Source organism: Sorex fumeus, unplaced genomic scaffold (genome assembly GCF_029834395.1).
Source record: "Sorex fumeus unplaced genomic scaffold, SorFum_2.1 ptg000044l, whole genome shotgun sequence".
Taxonomy (NCBI): Eukaryota; Metazoa; Chordata; class Mammalia; order Eulipotyphla; family Soricidae; genus Sorex; species Sorex fumeus.
The window spans coordinates 62,198,376-62,224,099 of NW_026606101.1; the positions used below are offsets into that span (position 1 = coordinate 62,198,376).

The 25,724-nt window shown below is 40.8% G+C and overlaps 1 protein-coding gene across 1 annotated transcript; it reads right to left on the reverse strand.

Moving 5' to 3' along the window:
• Positions 1–380: 380 nt before the first annotated feature.
• On the reverse strand, positions 381–25,376 carry PPP1R2 (protein phosphatase 1 regulatory inhibitor subunit 2). Its single transcript, XM_056121850.1, has 6 exons — positions 24,923–25,376; positions 15,746–15,853; positions 13,484–13,561; positions 12,972–13,066; positions 5,890–6,063; positions 381–2,758 (listed from the first exon to the last, which is right to left on the reverse strand). Exons 1-6 carry the CDS (start codon positions 25,045–25,047, stop codon positions 2,712–2,714), a joined length of 627 nt encoding a protein of 208 aa, XP_055977825.1. The 5' UTR covers positions 25,048–25,376; the 3' UTR covers positions 381–2,711.
• Positions 25,377–25,724: the final 348 nt, after the last annotated feature.

Sequence of the window (25,724 nt, forward strand, 5' to 3'; positions counted from 1 at the left end):
CCGGTGAGTAGCTGATATGCTGATATGCTATGTCTGTGCGCATGCTCTGTATGCCCAGGAGGCCCAGATTCCATCCCATTACTGCATGGTACCCCAAACAGTCAGGAAAGAAACCCACGCACCAAGTCAGAAAAGCCCATGCTCCACTAGGTGTGGCTCCCATACTAATCAGCCAAGAAAAAGTATGGACACTCAGACTTTAAGGATTAGACACAGCATAACATTGGAGGAAAAGTTGTTAATGAATGCAGCTTGTCCTACAAAAATTATTTTGCAACAATGTAGTTCAAGAGCCTCTCTTGATATCCAGAACCCTTGGTCATGGAACATGGTTCTGAGACAGACAGACAGCAAGAAAATAAAATCCACACACAGGTAATTGTCAAGAGGACTGTATTTTATTACAACATGTTTCTGTACTAACTTAAAGGAATCATGTAAACAAAAATCAAAGTCTAGGGGAAAATGGCAATTTAACCTGCTTTTAACAATTCATTTGTACCATTCTGTCTCGGATTATAAGGAGCATCTGTGAACTTCAGAATGAAAAAGAAATAAACAGAAAATATGACACCAAGGGTTAAACGAGGAAGTGACATTAATAAACCGAAAGTGAAAATCTATCTTGGCTAGACTTGAACGCTGAAAGGTAACTTTCTCCACAGGAAAGTCTAACTATATAGTCCAATACCATTGTCAAATTAGGAACTCGTAGCATAATGGAAAGTTGGGTTTGTTTTGGGCAGTGCAGGGGATATATAATCCAGTACATGCAAGCCTACAGTCTACCTCTGAGCTCTGCAAACAGCTTTATTCAGTTACATCTACCTATGAGCATAATATTTGCTATGTCTTACTGCTCCGAGATAGCCATCTACCCTCAGTTTGTCTATTGTTTAAGTTTCAAGAAATAGTACGTAGAAAACACCAAAAGAATAATATGTTTACTGCACTACAGCTATTTCTATAAATAGAGTAAGTAGATACTCTCTAAAAAAACTCAAAACGAGAAAGCCAAAAACTGCTCTGTGTGCATAAATATATGTACACACATAATGACAAGCTTCCCAAACAGGTTTCAACAGGTAAGCATATCTCAATATTATAAATTCAGAAAGTAGAGATAAATGCTTGTTTATAAATCAATGGTATTACTAGCTAATATGTTTTAGTTAGAATACTACACTGCATTTCATAAGTACTTTGATTGGATCCCATTTTAAAAAAAGACATTCAAAATAAGCACATTCCTTTAACAGCAAAGAAGTCCCCCACTTTTTTATTTATTCGACATATTGATATTTCCACTAACTTGCAAGTGGAAGACAAGCTGTTCAATAAAACTTTTATATATACAATATATAGAAATTATACTGAGTGTTTATATAATGTACTAACAAAAAATTAAGACACAGACAACTGACTAGAAATGAAACCATCACTAAACCAGATACACAGAACTGCACTTCATTCCAAGAAAAACAATTCAAAACTCACTGTTAGAAGAATAAAGTATATTTGTCATAATATACATTATCATATTCCCTTAAAGCAGGGACTAAGTTTTTAAATTAAAACGTATTCAGGATTATCCCTGTCTGTACATTCAGATATGATCATAATAACACACAATTCCTTTATTCTGAAAAATAACCCCCCCCAAAAAAAACTAGAAAACAAAAAACCCTCACTAAGTTGTTTTCTAAGGTCTAATTAAGTCAAACAAAACTAGTAATAGTAATTTGATTCCAAAGCTATAAATCAGAGAGGTGAAGAGATTCTGAAATTCATTTCCTGTCTACAGTAATGCTGCAAGAAAGTCTATTTTCTCCATGGCTTAGAAGAACAGCATTGATAGTAAAATAATAATGTCACTGTTACAACAAATAATAAAATATGTAAGAGAAGAAAGTGTTCCTAAAGTCATGACAATCTTTCTGAGCCTTTATAAAGGTAAAATATTGTGTACGTATGTGCTGAAAGCAATTAAGAAATAACGGCAAGAGGCACAGCACATTACACAAAGGGAATGCTGAAACTATGTTAGCATATTTATTTTAAAACTGATCTGAAGCTGCCCACTGAGTATATAAAACGGTCAGAGCAGACACTAGTGCAAGTTTCACCTGATATATATATATATTTGTGGAAAAAGTTTTGATGAGAAAAAGGTCAATTCTTCCTTTGTAAAAAAAGTCAACAGAAAAGTTGTAGTAGTCTAGAAAAGGCAATAGTAACTTTGATAATCTTTTTCAATTAAACAAATCAAGTTAAAGCTACATCATGTTAAAATATTTTTCAGACTGAACACTTATCAGCCTATATAAACTGTTGTTTCAACTGAATTTTGATAAAAAAAAAAACTTTATAAGCGCTATCCTATCTAGGAAAGAACATAAATTAGAACCATCCCCCACCCCAAAAGATATTTATCCTCTAAGCATAAAAAGCTATATACTATCTACACAAATTAACCAGTATTCTTACAAAAGTAATTTGGTTTTGGACTGATGACATTATACTGCTTTTGTGGTAAAGTATTTAGTAGGCAAAAGATATACGCATCGATTAGGCATGTTCACTCTGATTATTTAATTCTTGGCAATATATAATAACATATGCATTTTGGTACGTAAGTCATTAATTGTGATAAATTGTGTATTAAAGAAGAGGGTTCATGTATGACAATTACAGTGTGGAACAAATTTCTTCTATGAACTCTGTGATTGGTTTTTCAGTTGGTCACTTGAAGTAGATCCTGCAAAGAGGAAAGAAAAGAAGTCAATCTAATTCATCACTGTTCTACCAATCTTGAAACCACATTAACTAACTTCCCTTTACTGCCGTCTAAATTCCCTCTATTGCTATGTAAAATGAACAAATACTAAAAGTCTAATAATTAAGAGATATTTCATGTAGGCTAGTCTGACATTAAAAAAAAAAGAAAGAAAAAAAGTCTGTATAACCAAGGAGCAGAATAGGTGCCTTTACTTGGTGACAGGACAGATTTTACACCAAAACTTCCTCATCTGGAGATACCTGGGGATTACTCCTGGTGGTGCTCAGGGGACTGATCGAACCCGGGTTGGCTGCACGCAAGGCAAACGACCTACTTATTCCTCCAGTCCCCTACTCCAAACACTTCTGTAACTAAATCAATTTTGCATTTTATTACAACTTAAATATCCAAAGTTATAAACAAGATTTGTGTTTATGATCTCAAAATAGCAAAACATTTTCCTCGGAGTATGACCATGCCATTTTTTATAACAATAATAAAACAGAGAAGACAAGAGTTAAGGGGATGAGGTAGAATAATAAAAAAAGTAAAGGTTTCTGTGGAATTAAAAAAAGTCTTTACTTTTTGGGGGGCCAAACCCGGCTATGCTCAGGGATCACTACTGGCTGTGCTCAGGGGACCCATATATGGTACCAGGGATTGAACTGGTATTAGTCTCATGTAAGACAAGTGCCTTATTCTGTACTATCTCTTTACTCCATGGATTCTAGAAAATTTAAAACTTAGTAAGTTTTTTTTTTTGGGGGGTGTGTGTGTGTGTTCATGTGCGCATGTGTTTAAATTAATCCGAGCTGTGCTCAGGGGCTACTCTCGATTTGGAGCTCAAGGGTCATTCCATGATGTTCTAGGACTATATATGCTTGGTCTCTTGAATACAAAGCATGTACTAGTTCTTAACCTATCTCTCTAGCCTCAAGCTAGAGAGATAGGTTAAGTAGTTCTTAACCTATCTCTCTAGCCTCAAGCTAGAGAGATAGGTTAAGTTAAAAAATTTAACTATTTTTCATTCTGATGTACAAAGCTATGACGTACTACAAAGTCCATACTCCTCCATCAGTCCTTAAATTTTTTTTTTTTTTGCTTTTTGGGTCACACCCGGCGATGCACAGGGGTTACTCCTGGCTCTGCACTCAGCAGTTACTCCTGGCAGTGCTCAGGGGACCATATGGGACGCTGGGAATCGAACCCGGGTCGGCTGCGTGCAAGGTAAACGCCCTACCCGTTGTGCTATCTCTCCAGTCCCAGTCCTTAAATTTTTTTAAATTATTATAGTTTGGGGTCTAAATTTCCAACAGGAGCTAGAGTGCTAGTACAGACAGGTAAGGCGCTTGCCCTGCATATGGCCAATCCAGGTTCAATGCCTGGCATTCCATATAGTCGCCCGTGCACTGCCAGGAGTCATTCTGGAGTACAGCATCAGAAGTAACGTTTGAGCATGACTGGGCATAGCCCCCCATCAAAATAAAATGAAGGAAAACCTCATAAATTTAATTCTGGGGCTGGAGTGATAGTACAGCGGGTAAGGCATTTGCCTGGCAAGCAGATGAATCATGTTCAATCCCTGACACTCCATATGATCCCCCGAGTTCCGCCAAGAGTGATCCCTGGTGCAGAATCGGGAATAAGCCTTGAGCACCATTAGATATCTGACTCCAAAACCAAAAACAAATTACAACAATATTAACACTTATGTTCTGGAGCATTACAGTTACCTTACCTTACCACAACCAAAGCGCCCAAGACCCTCCGCTGATGCCCTTGTGAAACTAAGATTTTTTTTAAGGACCAAAATTGGACAGAGGAAAAAAAGCAAGGAACTTAAGAAGGACACACTCCTCTGTGTAAAGAGTATTTCACTTGCACTGAAGAAAAATCGGGCACTAACAAATAATCCACTATTAACAAAAACTGTATTTATGCACTAAATAGGTAAAATCTAATTATTTCAAGCAGAGACAGATGAAAGGCTACTTTTCTTTTCTTTTTTTTTTCTGAGCAACACTGGGCAATGCTTTGGTGACTCTGCAGTGCCAAAGACTGAAGTCAGGCCTCCTGCATGCAAAGCACACACTTAGTTGAGCTATCTATCTCCCTAGTCCTTTTCCAAAGTTATGGCTTAAAACAAAATCCCGCTGTGGCCAGGGATTAAGTAGAAGGTCTAGCGCACATACACCACAGGCCTCCCACACACGGCCAGGAGCTTCTCGAGCAATGTCCAGGTGACCTGGTGTACTCTACCCAGCATGTCAGGGCCCAAGCAGTATACCACTCTGCTGCTCTGAGCACTAATCTGCCAGTCAAGTTGATTAAATATCTCTACAAGAGGCCCTGAGCCCCACTGAGCACTGGCTAGAAGGCTCTCTGTACCCACCCCCCACCAAATCTCTTTAATTTTTGCCAAGTGCAAGTCCCTACTAGTGCAAATTTGAAGTGGGCAATAAATATTCCCAGTGGTTCACCAGTCACTTAAGAACATGGAAAGCATAAGTCAAAAAAAATATTATTGCCAATATGTAATGAATACATCAAGAGAAATCGTCCAGGGGTCAGAGATATAAGGTCATCAGCAAAGCATCTGTGTTGCATGTGAGAGGCCTCAGGTTCAATCCCTGGCATCATGGAGCAAGAGCTGAAAGGGCAAGCATGATTTGTATGCAGCTGAACTAGGTTTACTCCCAGGCACCATAGGGAGTAAATCCCCAGGACCACTGGATGTGGCTCCCCACTCTGCAAAAGATAAAAAAATCTCCAGCATCAAAAGCAAAAACAACACTGGTGGAGGGATGGGTATTGATCATTGTATAACTGAAACCCAAGCACAAAAATTTGTAAGTCTACAACTAATTGTCATGATGTCTCACTAATAAAAATGAAAAAATAAATAAAAATGAAGGAAAAAAAAGCAAAAACAAAAGAAAATGAACCTCAAACAACAAAATATCAGTAAATAGCAAACAAAGACAACAAAGGAACTCTGGGTTAGATACCCTATAACATAAAAAAGAAAAAAAATGTTTAAAGCAGAATAAGGTTTCCATTTGGGTATAAAGAAAACAAGAGTCTCAGTTAAATTTTTTGAAATATCTAACCTTGACTTGATTCCTCCATGCTCACAGTTCCTCCAGACGTAACATCCTCTGACATTTCTTCATCTTCTTCTTCCTCCTCATTTAGATCTTTTGAAATTAATTGTCTAGCTAATTTAATATTCAGTCCTTCATTGTAGTGAAGCTTCCTTTTCATTTCAAACTGTCGCTTTTTTTCTAGAATATATAAAAGACTGGCTTAGAAAGTTTTGAAACTTAATGATTATCAAAACACACACAGCCTGTATCTGACTGTTCAGTATAGTTTCCCTGGAATACAGCCAGGCTCACTTGTCTTTTGCTATTAAGACTGCTCACAAGCTCAAAGGCAGAGTTAAGTAGTTGCAAAAGAGATCATTTTACCCCCCAAAAATGAAAATATTCTCTCTTTGGCTCTTACTTTGTCCATGCTGGTATATCTTATTGAGGACTAGTCATAACAGCTGCGATTATAATTATGAAGAAAATGTTAAAGTTACGGAAAAATTGGGTTGGAAGGATAGTACAGTGGATCGACCACTTGCCTTATATGTGGCCAACCCAGGTTTGATCCCTGGCACCCCATATGGTCCCCCAAATCCCACCAGAAGTGATCCCTGAGTGAAGAGCTAGGAACAAGTTCTGCAACACCAGGTGTTTACTAAAAACAAAGATAAAGAAAAATAGCCCAGAAAAAATTTAAATGGGAACAAAGCAAGCTATACTATATATATACATATATATGTATACACACATATATGTAGTGTGTGTATACATATATACACTGACACACACACACACCCTTTACTTCACTCCTAAAGTGACTGAGGTTACCAAAAGATTCCAAACTCTTGTGTCCTACTTCCTAGCCAGGACCCCCTGGAAATCTACCTTCCAGAGGGGAAGAAACAGAAAGCACATCTTACAACCTCCTTACAACTGCATCACAGGCTACTGTCACCCCACCCCTGGATTGAGTGTCCCCCACACCCATACACTACAGGGTGTATCACCCACTTTAGGAAACAGATCTAGACAATTAAAAAATATATTCAAATGGTTACAAAGTATGGTTATAATTTAATCTCAATGACTGTGGTGCAAGGGATCAAAACATCCAGAGCAAATGCTTTACCCCTGAACCATATCCCTGGTCCCAATCTACAATTTCTGATGAAAAATTTCTGATTATCCCTTTTCATTAGCATTTTCATAATATAAACTAAACATTTTTTCAAACTGCATCATGAGTCATGAATCACAACACAGAAAAAAAAGGGGGCCATTTGATCCAGCAATACCACTCCTGGGAATATATCCCAGAGAGGCAAAAAAGTATAGTCGAAGTGATATCTGCAATTGTCTGTTTATTGCAGCACTCTTTACAATAGCCAGAATCTGGAAAAAACCTGAGTGCCTGAGAACAGATGACTGATTAGAGAATTTACACAATGGAGTACTATGTAGCTGTTAGAAAAGACAAGTCACGAAATTTACATACAAGTGGTACTACATGGAAAGTATCATGTTAAGCGAAATGACTCAGAAAGAAAGGGATAGACATAGAAAGATTGCTTTCATCTGGGGAACATAAAGTAACAAAATAGGAAACTAACACCCAAGAAAGGCGAGATTAGTACTAGGAACTTTACTCCATGACTTGGAGGCCAACCACACATACTAGGGGAAAAGAGAGCTCAGATAAAGAGGGGAACACCAAATAAAGGTGTTGGGAGGATCCTCCCAGGATGGGAGAAGCATGCTGAAAGTAGACTATAGACCAAACATGATTGCCACTCAATGTTTCTTTTGCAAACCACAACACCAAAAGGAGAGAGAGAACAGAGGGGAATGCCCTGCCACAGAGGCAGGGTGGGATGGGGGGATGGGGGGGTGGGAGGGATACTGGGATCCTTGGTGGTAGGAAATGGGCACTGGTGGAGGGATGGGTATTTGATCATTGTATAATTGAAACCCAAGCACAAAAATGTGTAAGTCTGCAACCGTACCTCATGATGTCTCACTATTAAAAAATTTTTTAATAAAAAAAAGGGGGGGCACTGGAGAGACAGTATAGGGATTAATATAGCCATCCCTGGTGCCACATACCCTGAGCATTGCTGGGTACAACTCTGAAGCCCCCAAGAACCACAAGATGTGACCCTAGAGGTCCCCTAGAGGAGCCGGTCATCATCATCATCGCATCCTTAGGGCCTCCTACTGAACCACCAGCCTGCTGGCTGAGAAGCCTCAGTAGGGACCATGGGCATCCTGAGCACCACTTGGGAGGCTCCTAGTCCAAGAAAAAAGAGAACTAAATAAAGAAACTGAAATGCATCCCATAGATAAAGGTGAACTTTATCACTTTCTGTGAGCTTTCTTTTTTATAACTCTATATAAGCATGTATGGTACTGAGATCAAAATGTGTGAAAAGCATCCTGCAAAATTAAAAGGTATAATTAAAAATTAATTAAAAAAGGTAAAATTAAAAATTAAAAGGTGTAATTTTCCTTTGAAACTTTTGGCCCATGGGGTAGAGAGACATCACTTGATCACCTGACTTCCCGCTACTCGGCAATTTGCTCGAGCGGGCGCCAGTAACGTCTCCATTTGTCCCTGTCGCGTGCTAGTGTAGCCCAATGGCGTATGTTTGTTCTAGGAACACGAAGAGCTTCAAACTGATCGTTCAGGGTCTTAATGAAGAAGTCTGACCATCTGGTAGGTGGGCAGCCATGCCATCTTTTGACATCCCGCAGAATCCAGTCGGTAACAGCTCTAGTCCAGCAGTGGTCTCCAAATCTCATTACGTGTCCAGCCCATCTGATTTTTGATGCCTTGGCAAACTAGACAGCGTCCCTGATTCTTGATCGTCGACGGAGGTCGGAACTCCGGATTCGTTCTCTCATTTGAGTGAAGTGTGATACTCCAAGCATAGCTCTTTCAATTCCTCTTTGGGAGACCCAAAAGCGTTCTCATCCTGTTTTCATAGGGCCCAGGTCTCTGAGGCATATGTTAATGCAGGAAGAACAGTGGAATCGAAGAGATGTGCCCAGAGCCAGAGGTTCTTCGTCCTCTTAGCTATTTCTTTGATGCTCTTGAAGGCGTTCGTAGCCGCTCCTGCACAACTCAGGTGCCAGGTCATTCATCATGTTGACTTCTCGACCTAGGTACAGATAACTGTTGCATTCGGAGATGTTCATCCCATTGAGAGTGAATGGAACAACAGGAACGCGACCATTTATCATAAACATTATCTTTGTGAGATTCAGCTATAGTCCGACCTTTCCACACTCATGGTCGAAGTCGGCCAGCATTTGTGCCGCTTGGCTAATGTTTGGTGTTATTAAAACAATGTCATCAGCAAAGCGGAGGTGGTATAGTTGCCAACCATCTATCTTCACTCCCATTCTTTCCCATTCCAGTCGTCGCATGATGTTCTCGAGGGTGGCACTGAGAGTTTCGGTGAAATGGTGTCACCCTGCCGAACCCCTCTCTTGACATCACCATTCTTCTTTGTAGAATGGTGAGATCCTGGTAGTGAATCCGTAATACAGCTCACGGAGGATCCTGATGTATTGGGCTTGAATGCCCTGATTGGCTAGGGCTTCAATGACTGCTTCTGTCTCAACAGAATCAAAGGCCTTCTTTAAATCAATGAACGTTAGACAGAGCAGCATCTTGAACTCCTGAGAAACCTCAATAAGCTTGGTTATCGTGTGGATATGGTCGATGGTGCTGAATCCTTTGCGGAACCCGGCTTGCTCGCATGGTTGTCCTTCATCTAGTATTCTGCCAATTCGATTCAGGATGACTCGAGTGAACAGCTTGTAGATGACAGACCATAGGCAGATTGGGCGATAGTTGCCAATGTCGTGGATGTCTCCCTTCTTGTACAGTAGTACAGTCCTGCTGGTTTTCCAGTGGGATGGAACCTTGCATTCAGACAGGTAGCGTGTGAAGAGCCGAGCCAGCGTATTGATGAGTACTGACGGCAGGTTCTTCAGGTGCTCGAGCGGGCACCAGTAACGTCTCCATTGTGAGACTTGTTGTTACTGTGTTTGGCATATCCAACACGTCATGGGTAGCTTGCCAGGCTTTCCCGCGTGGGCGAGATACTCTCGGTATCTTGCTGGGCTCTCCGAGAGGGGTGGAGGAATCAACCTGGGTCGGCCAGGTTGGCTGCGTGCAAGGCAAACGCCTTATCCGCAGGGCTATCTCTCCAGCCCCTTATAAAATTACGTTCTAAGAAAATAGTTACAAGACTTTACCTATGCATTTTTGTCAATAATCAAGATTTCTAGTCTTCACTCAATCAAACAATAAATCTAACAATATCAAATCAAACAATAAATCAAACAATAAAACTAATGGGAGTTTATAAAATTTAATTAGTAAATGGTTCCCCCTGCTGGATAACTCCTGGAATTACAGTTTCAGAGGAAATTCTCTTGGTAAAAAATTCGCTGTTCCTATTCAGATTTTCCCTTAAAATTCCTTGACTCTCCTTTTCTAACTCTTACTAAATTGTATATTTGCAGGATTAATGTATTTAATGTAAAGTTTAAAATGTATCAGAATAAAATTATTCATACTTTTTTTTTTTTTTTTTGCTTTTTGCTTTTTGGGTCACACCTGGCGATGCTCAGGGGTTCCTCCTGGTTCTGCACTCAGGAATTATTCCTGGTGGTGCTGGAAGACCATACGAGATGCTGGGGATTGAACCTGGGTCGGCCACGTGCAAGGCTAATACCCTACCCGTTGTACTATTGCTCTGCCACAGAATTATTCATACTATTTAAGACATTTATAGACCCGTAAAAACAAATATATAGGTTGTTTCTGGTTTGGGGGCCATACCCGACAATGCTCAGGACTTACTCCTGCTCTGCACGCAGGGATCACTCCTGGTGGGCTAGTGGGACCATTATAAGAGTGCCGGGGAGGTTAAACCCAGGTTGGCTGTGTGCAAGGCAAACATCCTACCTGATGTATTATTTATCACTCAGGCCTCAGATATATAATTAATTTTTTTCTTTTCTTATCAACTTATCACTGATTTACAATTTTGTGGAATTTCAGGAGTTTCGTTTTATTCATGTGTAAGTGTGCAGGTGTCAACACCCCCATAATAAAATTTCTTTTTATTTTATTTTTTTATTTATTTATTTTTGCGTCACAGCCAGCAATGCTCAGGGGACCATATGGGATGCTGGGAATCGAACCTGGGTCAGCTGCGTGCAAGGCAAACGCCCAACCCGCTGTTCTATCACTCCAGACCCTAAAATTTCTTTTTAAATGGTCTCTTTCGCATGTGAGATCTAAGAAGCACAGTAAAGGAACAACAAATGGTCAAAGTCATTGGAACTGGAAATTTTTGTCTATAAAACTCAGCTTCCCAAGGGTGGGGTAAGAGTTCCTGGGAGGGACCATTGGGACACTGGTGGAGGGAAGTGGAGATACTGGTGAAAAAATTAACAGTACTGTAAATGTTGTAGCTCAATAAGAATGATTAAAATTACAAGAATTTTAAAAATATGGAAACTTGTAAATTAGACTACCTCAATAAAATCATTAAATCACAAGAGAACTGAAATTGGAAGTAAATAGAAATTACCTACTGAAAAAATAAAAGGCATTAATACAACCCCCCAACCCCCAGCAATATATACCCTCATAAACAGGTAAAAACGGCACACTACAAACAGGGTACAATAGTAGTCTTAGTAGGCCTGTTTTTCTACTTAGTATGTACTAAGTACTTAGGCTATACTAAGACACTGCAAAATAATTTTAGAAGTATGAGGAAAAAATTCCATTCTGAACAAATCACGGTTATTTATTTTTTGGTGGGGACGACAAATTCAAAGGTTACTCTTGGTTCAGTGCTTAGGAATGATCCCTAGTAGTGTGCTCAGAAAACTAGATGTGGTGTCGGGGATCAAAGTGGGGTTGGCTGTTTGCAAGGTATTTTACCCCCATTTACCGTCAATAATACTATCTCTCCAGTCAACAGATCACATTTTAAGAGACTAATGAAGCTCAAGAAAGATGAATTGAAAACATTTTCAAGGTTCTTTGGAGGCATGTTTTTGCAAAATAATCAGGTAGTAACTGAAAGTAGGCGTAACAGTTTGAGCTTATGTTCTAAGTAAAATTTCTCTTTTGTCTAACAATTAGGTTAAAACTATCATATTTTAGTTATGTTATACTCTGACCATAGCTACATATACGAATGATCTTGACAGCCAATATATAAAACCTTAATTAAAACTTTGGAATTTTTTTCCAGTAGAGGTACTCCCAAGTTTCAAGGCTTCAAATATACTATTTTCCTTTTTGGGGTGAGGGAATGGATATTTAACCTATACATAGACTTGCTGCCTTTCCTTTTTAAGAGAACTGAAAACTGGGCCAGGTGAGTGGTTGATCCCCAGCACCACATGGTCTCGAGGGCATTGCCTTCAGCAAATAAATCAATAAAGAGCAAAAAACATACGAGCAATTTCTTTCTTGAGAAGATCATACATTCACATGGTTCAAAAGTATGAAAAGTAACAAGGAGGAAAGTTTTCCTTTTACCTTCACAAGATAACCACTGCCAGTTGTAAAACAGAAATCAGAAAGCTTTTGCAATGCTTCCTCCCTGGGTGGTGTGAGCTCTCAGAGCCTCTCCAGACCTACTAAAGATTCTCTCTCCTTTCCTAAGACAGTACTGTTCTTTTTGCTCAATAAAGATTTTCATTCTACTCTTGGTTTCACCACTGTCTTAACAATCACAGGGAAATGAACGCTTATGGCTCAGTGACTAAATTATCAGTTCTTTTATTTGATTTATTTATATCAGTTCAAATGTTTACTGGGCTTCTACTCAATGCCAGACACTGAAGTACAAAGGAACACATAATTATATTAAAGATGGTAACATTTCCCCAAATTTTTGATATCAGGAGGGAAAAAGACATTATATAACAAACCTGTTGTTGCTTCTTAATCTCTCCACCATATATTTTTTCAAAAAAAAATCTCTTGAAAACCATCCAAATAGTAAATTTTTTAGCAAAAGTTATTAGCATAATACTGAAAAGCAGGAAAGAAAATAAACTACCTTGTTCTTCAGGTGAGAGGTCATTATCCTCATCTTCACTGCTTTCTTGGTCATGAACTCGATACTTTAACTCAGAGCCTTCAGCAGCAGCTAGTCTGTATAATAATCATTTACAAAGGAATCAACACTGTGACATTCTTAAATTAGTTGAGTATCGTATTCACAAAGGAATCAACACTGTGACATTCTTAAATTAGTTGAGTATCGTATTCAACTTTCAAGTCTCACAAAAACATCTGAAGATCATAAATAGACTAGCTAAAGCCTGGTGAGAAACAGTTGTAGAAACAAAGAAGTAGCGAGATGCAACAGAAATAAATGAATAGTAGAGGAAGAGTTTTTGTTTTATTGAGTGCTGACATATTGTGGTTTTAATCTAGAAAAAGACTATTCAAAAGTTGATATGAAAAATACAGGTAAACTTAACAATATCTCACTTATTTACACTTGTAAAAGGGATCTATCTCTGTACAAATAAAAACTGTAAGTGCTTTGTAGTTATCAGTACTTACTTTTTAGCTAAGAGAGCTGGGGCTATGGCTTCATTGGTTTCTGAATCACTCAATGCATCATCATCATCTCCTACCATGCTAGAACAAAGATATCAACATACTTAGAGCTCTGCTGTCAAATATTCTAAAGTATAGCACTTCTAAATGACTTCACAATACTAATGCAACCATGAAAATTTTATCCATAAAGGAAAGAAACAACGCAAAAAAACAAAAACAAAAACAAAACCTTAGAACTGCTTGCTTTTACAATATATATTTGTCTATTAACCTGCGTAGAGACAAATAATCTTATGCAGACATAGAGTTAAATAAAATAACAAAATTAGACCCTAAAGACTTAATCCAGAAAATTTTAAAGCTTTCACAAATTAGTCTTAAATTAAAATGTGGCTCTCCCTACTTCACCACAAAATGGGCATTTTATTTGATGCATGCTTTTGCTATGCAAAAACTTTTTTTCCCCTTTTCTTTATAGCACAGCGATAGGGCATTTGCCTTGCATGCAGCCAGCCTGGCCGAGCCGGGTTCGATTCCTCCGCCCCTCTTGGAGAGCCCGGCAAGCTACCGAGAGTATTCAATATGCCAAACACAGTAACAACAAGTCTCAGAATGGAGACGTTACTGGGCCCGCTCGAGCAAACTGATGAACAACGGGAGGACAGTGTTTGTTTTGTGTTTGTTTCTTTAAAGTCCACACCAGTGGTGCTCAGGGCATACTCCCGGATCTGCACTCAGGAATCATTCCTGGCAGAGCTTGAGAGACTAGATGGGATGCTGGGGATCAAGCTCGAGTACAAGGAACACCTTACTGGCTGTATTGTACCCCAAGAATAAAAACTCTTGTTTTTGTAGTGCTGGTAATCTGGTAATCAAACCAGAATCGCACACACGTAAAACATGTGTCCTACCCACATCCCCAGTCCCAAGAAAACAAAGTTTTCATAAATAACATCTAATTTTGATCCAAAGCTTTGTTAGCTCTAAGTTTCAGTTTCTTAATCCCCTATGTTACTCTTTCTTCCTATCCCTGTCATAACCTCAATGTCAATTCTTGTTTTTATTGTTATCAAGGTATCTCTAGACAAAACTTGCAAAATTTTCACCCACTAATTTAAAACAGAATATTTAAACTCTCAAAAACATCAATGTTTCAATGTATGTGGCTTTCAAAGACAAAATATTTCAGCGCTGGTAAGCTCTATTTTTTCGATTTAAGCTAAGGCATGATCTGAATGAAGTATTTTACTTATAAACTTCTTCTCATAATGCTCACTGGTGTATCCCTTGTCTTCATACTAAATACTGTCACATACAATGTCATTTTACAATTCCTTACAATTTTTTAAGACTCAAAACTGTCAACAGTCATAGGACAATGATCTCGATAACATTATGTAAAACGAAAAATAGGAATGATAAAGAGTAGTTAATGACTTGTCTTTTGGGGGGAATGGGGGGACAGCCTTCTCTAGTGACACCAGATCCCAGGGGTTCACTCCCAGCTTTTCTGGGAGGGCAGTGTATTGCCAGACAGTTTCATCGCTTGGTCAGATGTCACCCTGCTCTGTGCTATACGTCACACACAGAGTTCCTCAGAGTGAGCATCTACCAGATGGTGCCAGAAAAGAGGAAGCACTCAGTGCTGTAGGGGTAGAATCTGGGGCCTGATGCACACCAGGTATGAACTCCAGCTTTCTTTCTGTAGATAAAAAAGTTTCTATCTATGAAGTCATTCTTTTTTTTAGCAGCAAAGAGACTAGGAAATGCCCTCAATTTTGGGGGGAGAGAGAAACCCAAGAGCAATGGGGCATACTTGGCAGTACTTAGGGATCACTCCTGGAGTTGCTCAGGAGACTGTCTGTGGGACTGACCTGGGTCAGTCACATAGAAGTGCCTTAATTCTGTACTGTCTCTCCAGCCCTACACCTGACTTCTATTTAGAAGTAAATAAATCCAATTCTCATCTCTCAGTTTATAAAGAGATTAAGGAAGGCAAAAGTAATTCACCTGTGAGCAAAATTAGCAGTCAGAACCAATTGGTGCAACAAATCAACATTTTCTATAACTATTATTATAGTGTATAAAATAGATTCCATAATTTCAAAGTCTTATTATAGTAATATAGGCACAGAGTATAAATTAGTGCTCTAATAACAAATGTAAAATCAAACACAAATCCAAACAATGTATTATCCAAAGGTCATATCAAATATAAAATGAAAACAAGCCAAAAAAGGAGTGAAGTCTACACTACATTACCTGTGGTAAGGAGTGCTAGGTTCATCTATTTTCATTAAACCATAGTCTTTGTCTGCGGGATGATATGTTGCCAGGATGTTCATTTCATCCCATTTCTGAGATTTTTTACTGTTAAAAAAAAAGTACATTTAAACATTCACAATATTTAAATCCCACATTTCAAATTCCATATGACTGCTAACATTATTTTTGTGTTCCTGAGATTTTTTTAAGTCACACACCTTGGTACTTGGGGACCACTCTCAGCAAGGCACTATGAGGACCTATGGGAGTTAGAGAACCTGGGCCTGTGGCACAGAACTCCAGCCCTTTGAACTATCTCTCTAGCCCAAAACTACTATTTCACATTCACTTTTTCTTATGTTTTCTATACAAAAGGATCCACAATGTCACAAAAGCACTCTCTTCGCCCTTTTTTTTGGGGGGGTTGGGGGGAGGGGATTTTGGAACCATATGTGGTACCAGGGATCAAATCTGGGGTGGCTGAGTACAGGGCAAGCATATTACCCACTGTACTATCTCTCTGGCCCCCTTTTCATAATTTTACTATGGTTAAAACGTGCATATAGAGTTCACAATTTTAACCATCAAAAACGTATAGTTCTGTGGCATTGAGTACACTCACACTGCTATACGACTACCACCACCATCTGTCTGTAAAACTTGTTCATCTTCCCTACCTAAAACTGTATCAATTGAAGGTTCACTTCCAGTCTGCCTTCCCCAGCCTCTCACAATCACCATTCCAATTTCTGTGAATCTGATTGCTCTAGGGAGGTACCTTACATAACAAGACTCAATACCGTATTTGTTCTTTGTGACTAGCTTATTTCACTTAATGCCTTCCAGACTCAGCTATGCTGAGTTGTGTAGAGTTTCTGTTTTAAAGTTAAATAATATTCCACTGCAGTACTCCTGGCAACAAGCTGCTTTCTAATATATCTATTGTTTATCAAGAGGCAAAGGTTGACGCAAATATACGACAGAGGTAACTGGACTTCAACACCCACTACAGGATCCCCAGCCCTTTCAACACCACCGCAAGCAATTAGAAGTTGTTGTATGTCTTATCACCATGAAAAGTCAAGATCTTAAAAGTTCTTTTCAGAACCTAAAAATAAAGACACGAATCATCAGATCTTAAGTAATTCTCTGTCCCTTTGTGGGGACAGAGAGATAATATAGTGGGTAGGGCAGTGCCTTGCATGCAGTAAAAGGTTCCATCCCCAGCACCACACATGGTCCCCCAGCACTGCCAGAAGTGATCCCTTAGCACTGCAAGTGTAACCCCAAGACAAAATAAAATAACAAAAAAACCCAAAAAATTAAAAAAAAGAGAGAACTGTATGTGTCTCAATAATTACTGAAATTTTGCCAGAATTTATATTTGTGTGTATTTTACTCTGGAGCTGGTATAAATTGGTATTTAAAAGTTGTTTTGGTCAGAAATATGGTTCAATGAAAAAAGAAATTGCCTCACATTTCTGAAGTCTGGGAGTTTTATATCTAGTACCATAACTAAAAACAAATAAATGGGAGCCAGAAAGAGAGTACAGTAGTAGGGTGTTTGTCTTGCATGAAACTGACCTGGGTTCGATTCCTGGCATCCCATATGGCCCAAATCCCTGAGCGCAAAACCAGGAGTAAGCCTTGAGTACTACCCGGTGTGGCACTAAACCCAGAAATAAAAATAATAATAATAATAATAATAATAATAATAATAATAAGTGCTGGGCTGGGGATGTAGTCAGCAACAAAGCACTTGCCTTGCATGTGTACGGAACGACTGGATTGATCTCTAGTACTAAAACTAAAGTTTTTTGTTGTTGTTGTTTGTGGGCCACACCCAGCAATACTAAGGTCTTACTCCAGGTTCTTCACTCAGGGATCATTTCTAGCGGTGCTACAGGGAACATATGGGAAGCCACAATCATACAACCTGGGCTGCACGTGGCTAAAATAAAGAGCCCTACCTGCTGCATCATTGTTCCAGCCCGAAGTCTTGTTGTTGCTTTGTTTTTATCCCCAAATGAAACTTAAAACACTTAAAACAGAACCTGAGAGTTAGTTAACATAAAGAACTTAAATTTATTGGAGATTTAAAGTCCATTCTATATAACAAAAGGTATAAAAATAAGTTATAAATCACATTATAAATAACCCCCAACTTTTCCTAATTAATCTAACACTTATTTCCCACTTATCTAAAAAGATTTAAAGAAGCCAGAAAAGTTTAGGGTGCTTTCCCTGGAGTTCGATCCTCAGCACCCCATATGGTCCCCCGAGTCTGTCAGGAATAAGCCCTGACCACTGCAAGGTATGGTCCCCCCGGTCCCCTCAAAAGAGAGATTTTTTTTTTGTTTGTTTTTTGGGTCACACCCGGCGTTGCACAGGGGTTACTCCTGGGTCTGCACTCAGGAATCACTCCTGGCGGTGCTCAGGGGACCATATGAGATGCTGGGAATCAAACCCGGGTCGGCAATGTGCAAGGCAAACGCCCTACCCGTTGTGCTATTGCTCTAGCCCCCTCAACAGAGAGATTTTAAAGTTTTATCTATTCAAAGTTTCACTTCATTTCCTTAACACACCATTAATAGAAAAAAAAATCTTTAGAATTACTCTGGTTCAGAGAAGGTAGTATCTTACAAAAAATGTGGCTTTACATAAGGGCATGAAACAAGAGGTTCCAAAGAATCTAGGCATTTTAGAGGAAAGTCATGAAGTAGAGCTGTCAGCAGAGGATACCCCCTTTATTTTTAAATGTAGGAGTACTGCTATTTATTCAGTTATTGATTAAGCTCACTGAATTGGGCATGAACTCCACATTACATTTTTTTTTAAAAATTGGATATCTGTGGGATACACCACTACAAAGTTGTTTATAACTGGGTTTCAGTTATAAACAATGACCCAGCACCCATCCCTCTACCAGTGTACATTTCCTAGCACTAATGTCCCGTTTCCCTACCACAATCCTCCAATTGCCCACCCCTCATTCCTAGCCACCCTCTATGGGAGGCACTTTCCTTCTTGCTCTCTCTCTCCTTTTCCTTTTGTACATTATGGTTTGCAATACAGGCTGCAGAGGATACTTGATAAGGATATTAGTATCTTTATATAAAAGTGTTTGCAGAATTAACCACAACTATGGAGGAAAAAAACTAATGAACAAACCTGAATTTTAGCCAACACCATCACAAACTGTGATCATTCTTTGGGTTATTATCTTGGCAAGAAATAGATGGCACCAACATTTATCTGGCAGATATGCTGGGAGGCAAAAGCATGACAATGGCCCGGTTTCAGTCCTCACTCCCCTCTTCCTCCTATACTGGGTGACCGGTGCTTTCCCTGCAGTCTAAATCTAGTCCCTAAGTTACCACTTCTCATTTCCATCTTGACAGCTCCTATGATGCTATCTCAAAGAACTACTGCTACTTATTGCTATGAATTGCTCATTTAATAGTTTTAGTATGGAGTGGGAAGCAGGGTTTTGCTTCAGGCTGTTAAACTTTAATTGCACATTTCAAGAAATAGTTTTTTCTCTAAATGAAGATTTAGCTTATGTAGGTTGATAAAATAGGAGATTTTGAAGTCTGACATGAACAAATAAAAGAAGGCTTAACCAATGCAAGCAATTAGTAATCAAAGTCACTTCACAAGACTTTACCTAGTGAATTTTTGACTATATTTATATCCCTTCATAGGTAGAAAGTGACAAAGTTGAAGCATTCTTATATGAAATTACACCAGAGAGGGGCCGGAGAGATAGATAGGATGTTTGCTTGCACCCGGCAGATGTAGGTTGAATGCCCGGCATCCCATATGCTCCCTGAGCACTGCCAGGAGTGATTTCTGAGTGAAGAGCCAGGAGTAACCCAGGGAACACAAAATCAAAACAAAAACAAAAACAGAGAAATCATACCAAAGAAAATGAAATTATAAATTTTGAGGGGATGGATGAGGTGGACATACCTCTGGTCCAATATGTTTTTTTCCCAAGCCCTTGGAGCTGGCTGATTTTCAAGCACATTCGTTTTCCCCAACAAACAGAATTGCCTACATTTCCTAAGTCTATTTTATCAGTGGTTATAAACCTCCAGTCTATGGAAAGGTGCCAATTAGGTGTAGAAAGGCTGAAAACCACTAGTTAACTGCCTCGGTTGTAGTACTGGTTTATGGACTGGCATGGTATGCAGGACAGGTGCTAGTCTGCAGGTATAAAAAGGTAGAAGAACACTGTATTATATAACTTGGACATACTGACAATACTACATTACATAAATTAACCCATCGAGATATGTAAATATTAATCTCCATGTTTATTTTTCTAGAAAAAGACTAACAATGAAAGGTGAGGCACTGAGTTAAATATTTTATATTTACTATTTTTTATTGTACTGGAGGACAAATCCAGCAGTGTTCCTTGGCCTGGAGCCACCTACTAGTTGGGTGGGGAATGTCAAACCTAGTGCCTTGCACATGCACGACATATGCTTTACTATGTGAATCATAATCCTCAACCTCAACATTATATTAACCCCTTTAATAATTAAACCAGGTATAGATATAATAATCAACTCAAAGGAAGTGTAAGCAGTAACAGAAAGGACCTGAATCCAGATTAATTCTAGTCCCATATTAAACTCTAACCTTCTTATTAACCAGGCCTCAACAGCATTTAATGTTATATTCTTAACACTGACAAATGCACATTTTGCTCATTTTAGTATTTCTGGAAGAACAATGTATCTTGAATGGAATTACATCATAAAATCAACGTTATTTTTGTTTTGATGAACCATATCTACTCAATAGATCTGTTTTATTAGACCTTCATGAGTTATACACTATAATTAAGATATCCTGAAAGATTAAGAATTCCATAATCAAAGATGACGTCTGTGGTGTTTTAACTGGTTGAACAACGTGTTTCAATGCAAATTTCTCTATGCCTAAATATGGATTTAACTAAAAGAACCTTAAAAAAAAAGAAAAGAAAAAACACCTTGAAAAAACCATTCACTAAATATCAGTACAAAAAGACAACTTTAAAAAAGAACATTGAAATGTCAAAAAAATGATGGTTTGTTAGTAATAAAACATTCTAGAACTATATGAAGTAAGACATTAAATAAACTTCACTTTAAGTGTATACTAGCTTTGTAATATATATATATATACCACATATATGAACTATATATTAGAAGGCTATTCTAATTCGTTGTAATGAAGATTACACAATCAAAAAGAGGACATGTAGAATAAAATAATTCAACGTCTGCAGCTCCCTCCCCTGCTAGATTTTGGGTCACACCCCCAAAGTGCTCACTCCCAGAACAAACTTGGGGCTCCTGCATGCCAAGTATGGGTAATGGGCTTCGGCCCTCTGAGTTGTCTCCCCAGCTTAGTAACAACCTTTTATGTTAAGTGAAATGTTAAATAATGTCCTCTTCTGGTCTGATAAGGTGAAAGTGGTATGTGCAGAAAAAAAGAAATAGGTCATGGCGTTTTATTTGCTAAGGACAACAATGAAGGTATTTTGCAAATTTGCCTACTTACAAAAAGTTATTGGTGACTCCATGATTTACACTAAAGGTATTTTCTTACTCTTTGAGACATGTGCGTAGCTAGGAAAACTTATGAGCTGTCCAACAAATATGTTCCCAGAGAAAGTTAAATAGGTGACTGTAAATAAATGTCTACTTGGCACTACATATTTGCTTGTTAGTGAAATCATTGATTTAAATGACTCCTAGTTGTAGTGTTCAAGAACTATATAGTGTTCCTATATATAAGAAAGCTGTGACATATCTTAAGAGTAAAAAAAAAGTGTTTTATAAATTTCAGTCAGGTGTTTACTGTGCTATCGGCTACATTTAAATATTATTTAGACATTTTTATATTAAAAGTATATTTTTATTGAGGTATCATAATTTACTATAGTACTAAAGCCAGTTTATATTTGCTCTGCAGAGCAAATATAAAATATAGCAGAATCAGAATCAAAACAAGGTTATGGACTGATTGATGAAAATGTTATGATCTAAAGCTTAAAGGAACTCTATTTCCCCTTGAAGCAGTAAGTCAGTATTCACTTAATTTAGTATTTGCAGTGACTCTATAAAACATATTACATACAAAACATAACAATTGAGAATAATGAGGATTGATTTAGATTCTTGGTTTTTTTCAGATAACATGAGATTCTTTTGTCTCATACTGTTTCAACATTTAAAGTTTGATTAGTTTCTGAACTTGAAGTACACTGTAATCAAAAAAGGCTATTTATTTTGTTCTCTTTATATTAAAGAGAGAATACTAAATAAACTGAACATTACAAAAGGTTTGTTTCAATATGTTCAACTATTATTTCTGTATAAAGACCCATGAAATATTGTCTGCACGAGATGTGACATAAACAGTGGGCTTACCCACATAGAGTTCCAGGCCCCCAGGGGATGTCCTCAAAGCACAAATATCACTGAACCCTGTTTTTTCTATTGTGTAAGTAGAAAAACATTTATGAGAAAGATCAATTTATATATTAAGCATAGCAAGAGATTTAAGAACAATAAAGGAGAGATAGCTCAAAGAACTGAGATGCCTGGGCTCGATCCCTGGCACTGTCCCTAAGCACTGTCAGGGGTGGGCAACCCCTAAGCACTGACCCGGGAGTACATCCTAAGCACTGCCCTGTGTGGTTCCTCAAATCAAAGATAAATAACACTGGAAGGATGGGTGTTTGATCACTCTATGACTGAAACTCAAATAAAAACTAAAATAAAAACAGAACAATTATAAGAATATACTGCAATAAATGATTGTTGTCTTGCTTTTAGAATGTTATTGTAGGTCAATATTTAGGACTAAAATTGACCGCAAGATAATTAAAACCACGATAAGTGAAAAGAGTAAATAGGGGGCAACTAATGAATTATATTACTGGTACAAGTTACTTTGCTTTACAGTCATATAACATAGATTGTGAAAAAGCTACATGAAGCTGAATATCATGAACCTCATTATAAACTGGGGCTTGGATTCATTTGTGAAATATAAAAATAACATGAGACTGACACCCAAGGACAGTAGACACAAGGGACAGTAATATTGCTCCATAGATGGAAGCCCAGAGCTGGGGGAGAAGGCAGCTGGAATAGAGAAGGGATCACTAAGTCAATGATGGTTGGAGGAATTAGTCGGGATGGGAGATGTGTGCTGAAAGTAGATAAAGGACCAAATGTGATGGCCTCTCAGTATCTGTATTGCAAACCATAATGCCCAAATGTAGAGAGAGTATGGAGGAAACTGCCAGAGATAGGGGGAGGGTTGGAAGGGGAGGTGTACTGGGGACATTGGTGGTGGAAAATGTGCACTGGTGGAAGGATAGGTGTTTGATCGTTGTATGACTGAAACTCAAACATGAAAGTTTCGCAACTGTATCTCACAGTGATTTAATAATTAATAAACAAATAAATAAATAAATTGGGGCTTGGCAGTTCCTTTTGAGGACAGGACTCTAATCCTCTAAACAAGACCAGTTGGCTGGCAGCTCCAGTGCAGGCAGCAGTCCTATGTGGCTTTCCAGGCAGAAGGCAGGAGGGAAAGCCCCACGTCCAGTAACAAAGGCCTGTCCATAGAATGGGGCCAGAGGTAAGAAAAGATCCAAGTTGAGAAAAAGAAAGCAGGCAAAGAAAGGGAAATGCTCCCATTTCACAGTCCCACTGCAAACAGTTCCCTCGGAGGACTAGCTAGATCAGTGGATATCATCCATCCTGCCTGTATTAGAGCCTTTTGTGGTTTTCTGTTGTTTTAAAAAAGTATCCTGGGGAAGAGGGCGTGGAGTGGGGTTAAAAAAGAAACAATTAAAATCTATGGGGGGGGGCATGGATGGAGAGATAGTACAGTGGGCCTTGCACATTGCCCACCCAGGTTCCATCCCCAGGACCCCATATAGTCCCCTGGCACTGCCAGGAGAGATCCCAGCCAGGAGTTCCCTCTGAGCATCGCTGGGTGTGACCCCAAAACCAAAAGCAGAATTAAAAAAATTAAAAAGTATCTTGGTTACACTCGCGCTCTCTTCTAATGAGACTGGTACAAGCGGTTCTCCTGAATCCCATGACCCACAAAACATCATCGTCCCCCACAATACCCACCCCCGATCCTATTTACCAGCAGTTTGCCCCAAACAGAGGTGGGAAACTGTGGTGTTGGAGAGAGCTGGGCGTCCAAAGCCAGATGAGTCCGGTGGAGGCCGCAGGACAAAACAAAACAAGGTCCTTCTCGGCCCCCGGGGCCTCGATTCCAAACCCGACTTAAGGCTCTGGGGCGACAGGCGCCCCCGTGCACTCACCACTCCACGTTCCGTTCCTCTGGGCCCCGAGCGACTGCTGCCCTTTTAAACAGGTGCCAGCCGCTTCGCGAGTCCCAAATCCCAAGCTCCCGGGCACATCCTCATTCAAGTTTTCTGACTTCGCAGATTTAAGCCGCTCTGCTTAAGTCTTACTTCCTGAACTTGGCTTTCTCTGTCTGGGTGTCTTGACAGCACCCGGGGAATGTTTTGACACACTATATATATATGTAAGCTGCAATTATCATCCCTCTCCCCACCACCATCACCACCGAGATGAAGGCTCATCTCATTCTTTACTTCGGGCCCGGGTCTATTATTCCCGGATACAAATGCACCATGATTAATATTTCACCAGTCCTCATTAATGGACCTTCGCGTGCAGAGCCGGGGGTGGGGGTGGGGGGCCGCCAAGGATGCTCGGCTCCTCGGGGTCACGCGGGCTAGGAGCGGCTGCTAGGTGGACTGGGGAGAGGAAGAGGCGCGCTCTGTCTCTGTCTCTTTTTCCCTGCTCCGAGCTCCCCGCGCTTGAGCCCGCAGGGGTCTTTCAGGGGCTCCGAGGACACACACAAACGACGGAAGGGCTGCAAGGACGGGGCTGAAAGCTGGGGAACACGCTTCCCGGGGCGGGGCGGGGCGGGGGAGCGCCGGGAAACTTCCTTCGGCTTCTCCAACGGTCCCCCCCACCCCCGGCCGCAGAGAGTCCAAAGCTCGGGGCGGCCGGTTCCTCCGGCGCGACCCGGAGAGTTTCCACGGAAGGGAGAAAGAGAGAGAGAGAGACGGCCACGCCACGGCCCCCCGGCGCCCGAGGTCGGCGCGCTCACCTCAGCTCTTCGTCCACGCTCCTGCCGGGCTGCTCGGCCGAGCCCACCACCGGGGGCGCCGTGCCGGAGCTCTTGTTCTTCAAGATCCCCTTGATGGGCCGGTGCGAGGCCGTCGAGGCCGCCATTGCCCGCCGCTCCGGCGGTTGGCTCAGCGTCGCGGCTGGGTGCCGGGTCCGCCGAGGAGAAGGGTGCGCGCGAGCAGCCGCCTGCCGCCTCGCCTCGCCTCGCCGGCCGGCCGCCCGAGCCCGCTCGGGGCCGCCGCGGCTGCACACCCGCTGTCGCCGACACGGCCGCCGGCGTCCTTGTCACGACACAACGCCCCCCCGCCGACGCCGGAGCCGCCACGCCGCGCGACCCGGCGGCCCTGCGCGCGCCCCGGACCCCTGACGAGAAGCCGGCCTAGTGCCGCCCGCGCGGGAGCGACGCCGACGCTCCGGCCGGCCGGGCCCGCCCTCTCGCGATATTTAGGGAGGGGCGGGGGCGGGGCGAGAACCGAGCCTACCTCCCGGCCCCGCCCCCGCCCCCGCCGCGCCCGGCCCTCCCGGAGGCCCCGCCCCCACCGCGCCCGGCCCTCGCGGAGGCCCCGCCCCCACTGCGCCCGGCCCTCGCGGAGGCCCCGCCCCCACCGCGCCCAGCCCTCGCGGAGGCCCCGCCCCCGCCGCGCCGGCCCGGGCTCAGGGCTCCCGGAGCTATTTAAGGGCACCTTCAAAACGCTTTTCCCCTGCACTCGCCCCGCTGCCCACTTGTGGCTCTCGACGGGCGCCCGCACGCCCGTCTCCTTATTAGGGCCGCGCGGTTCTTT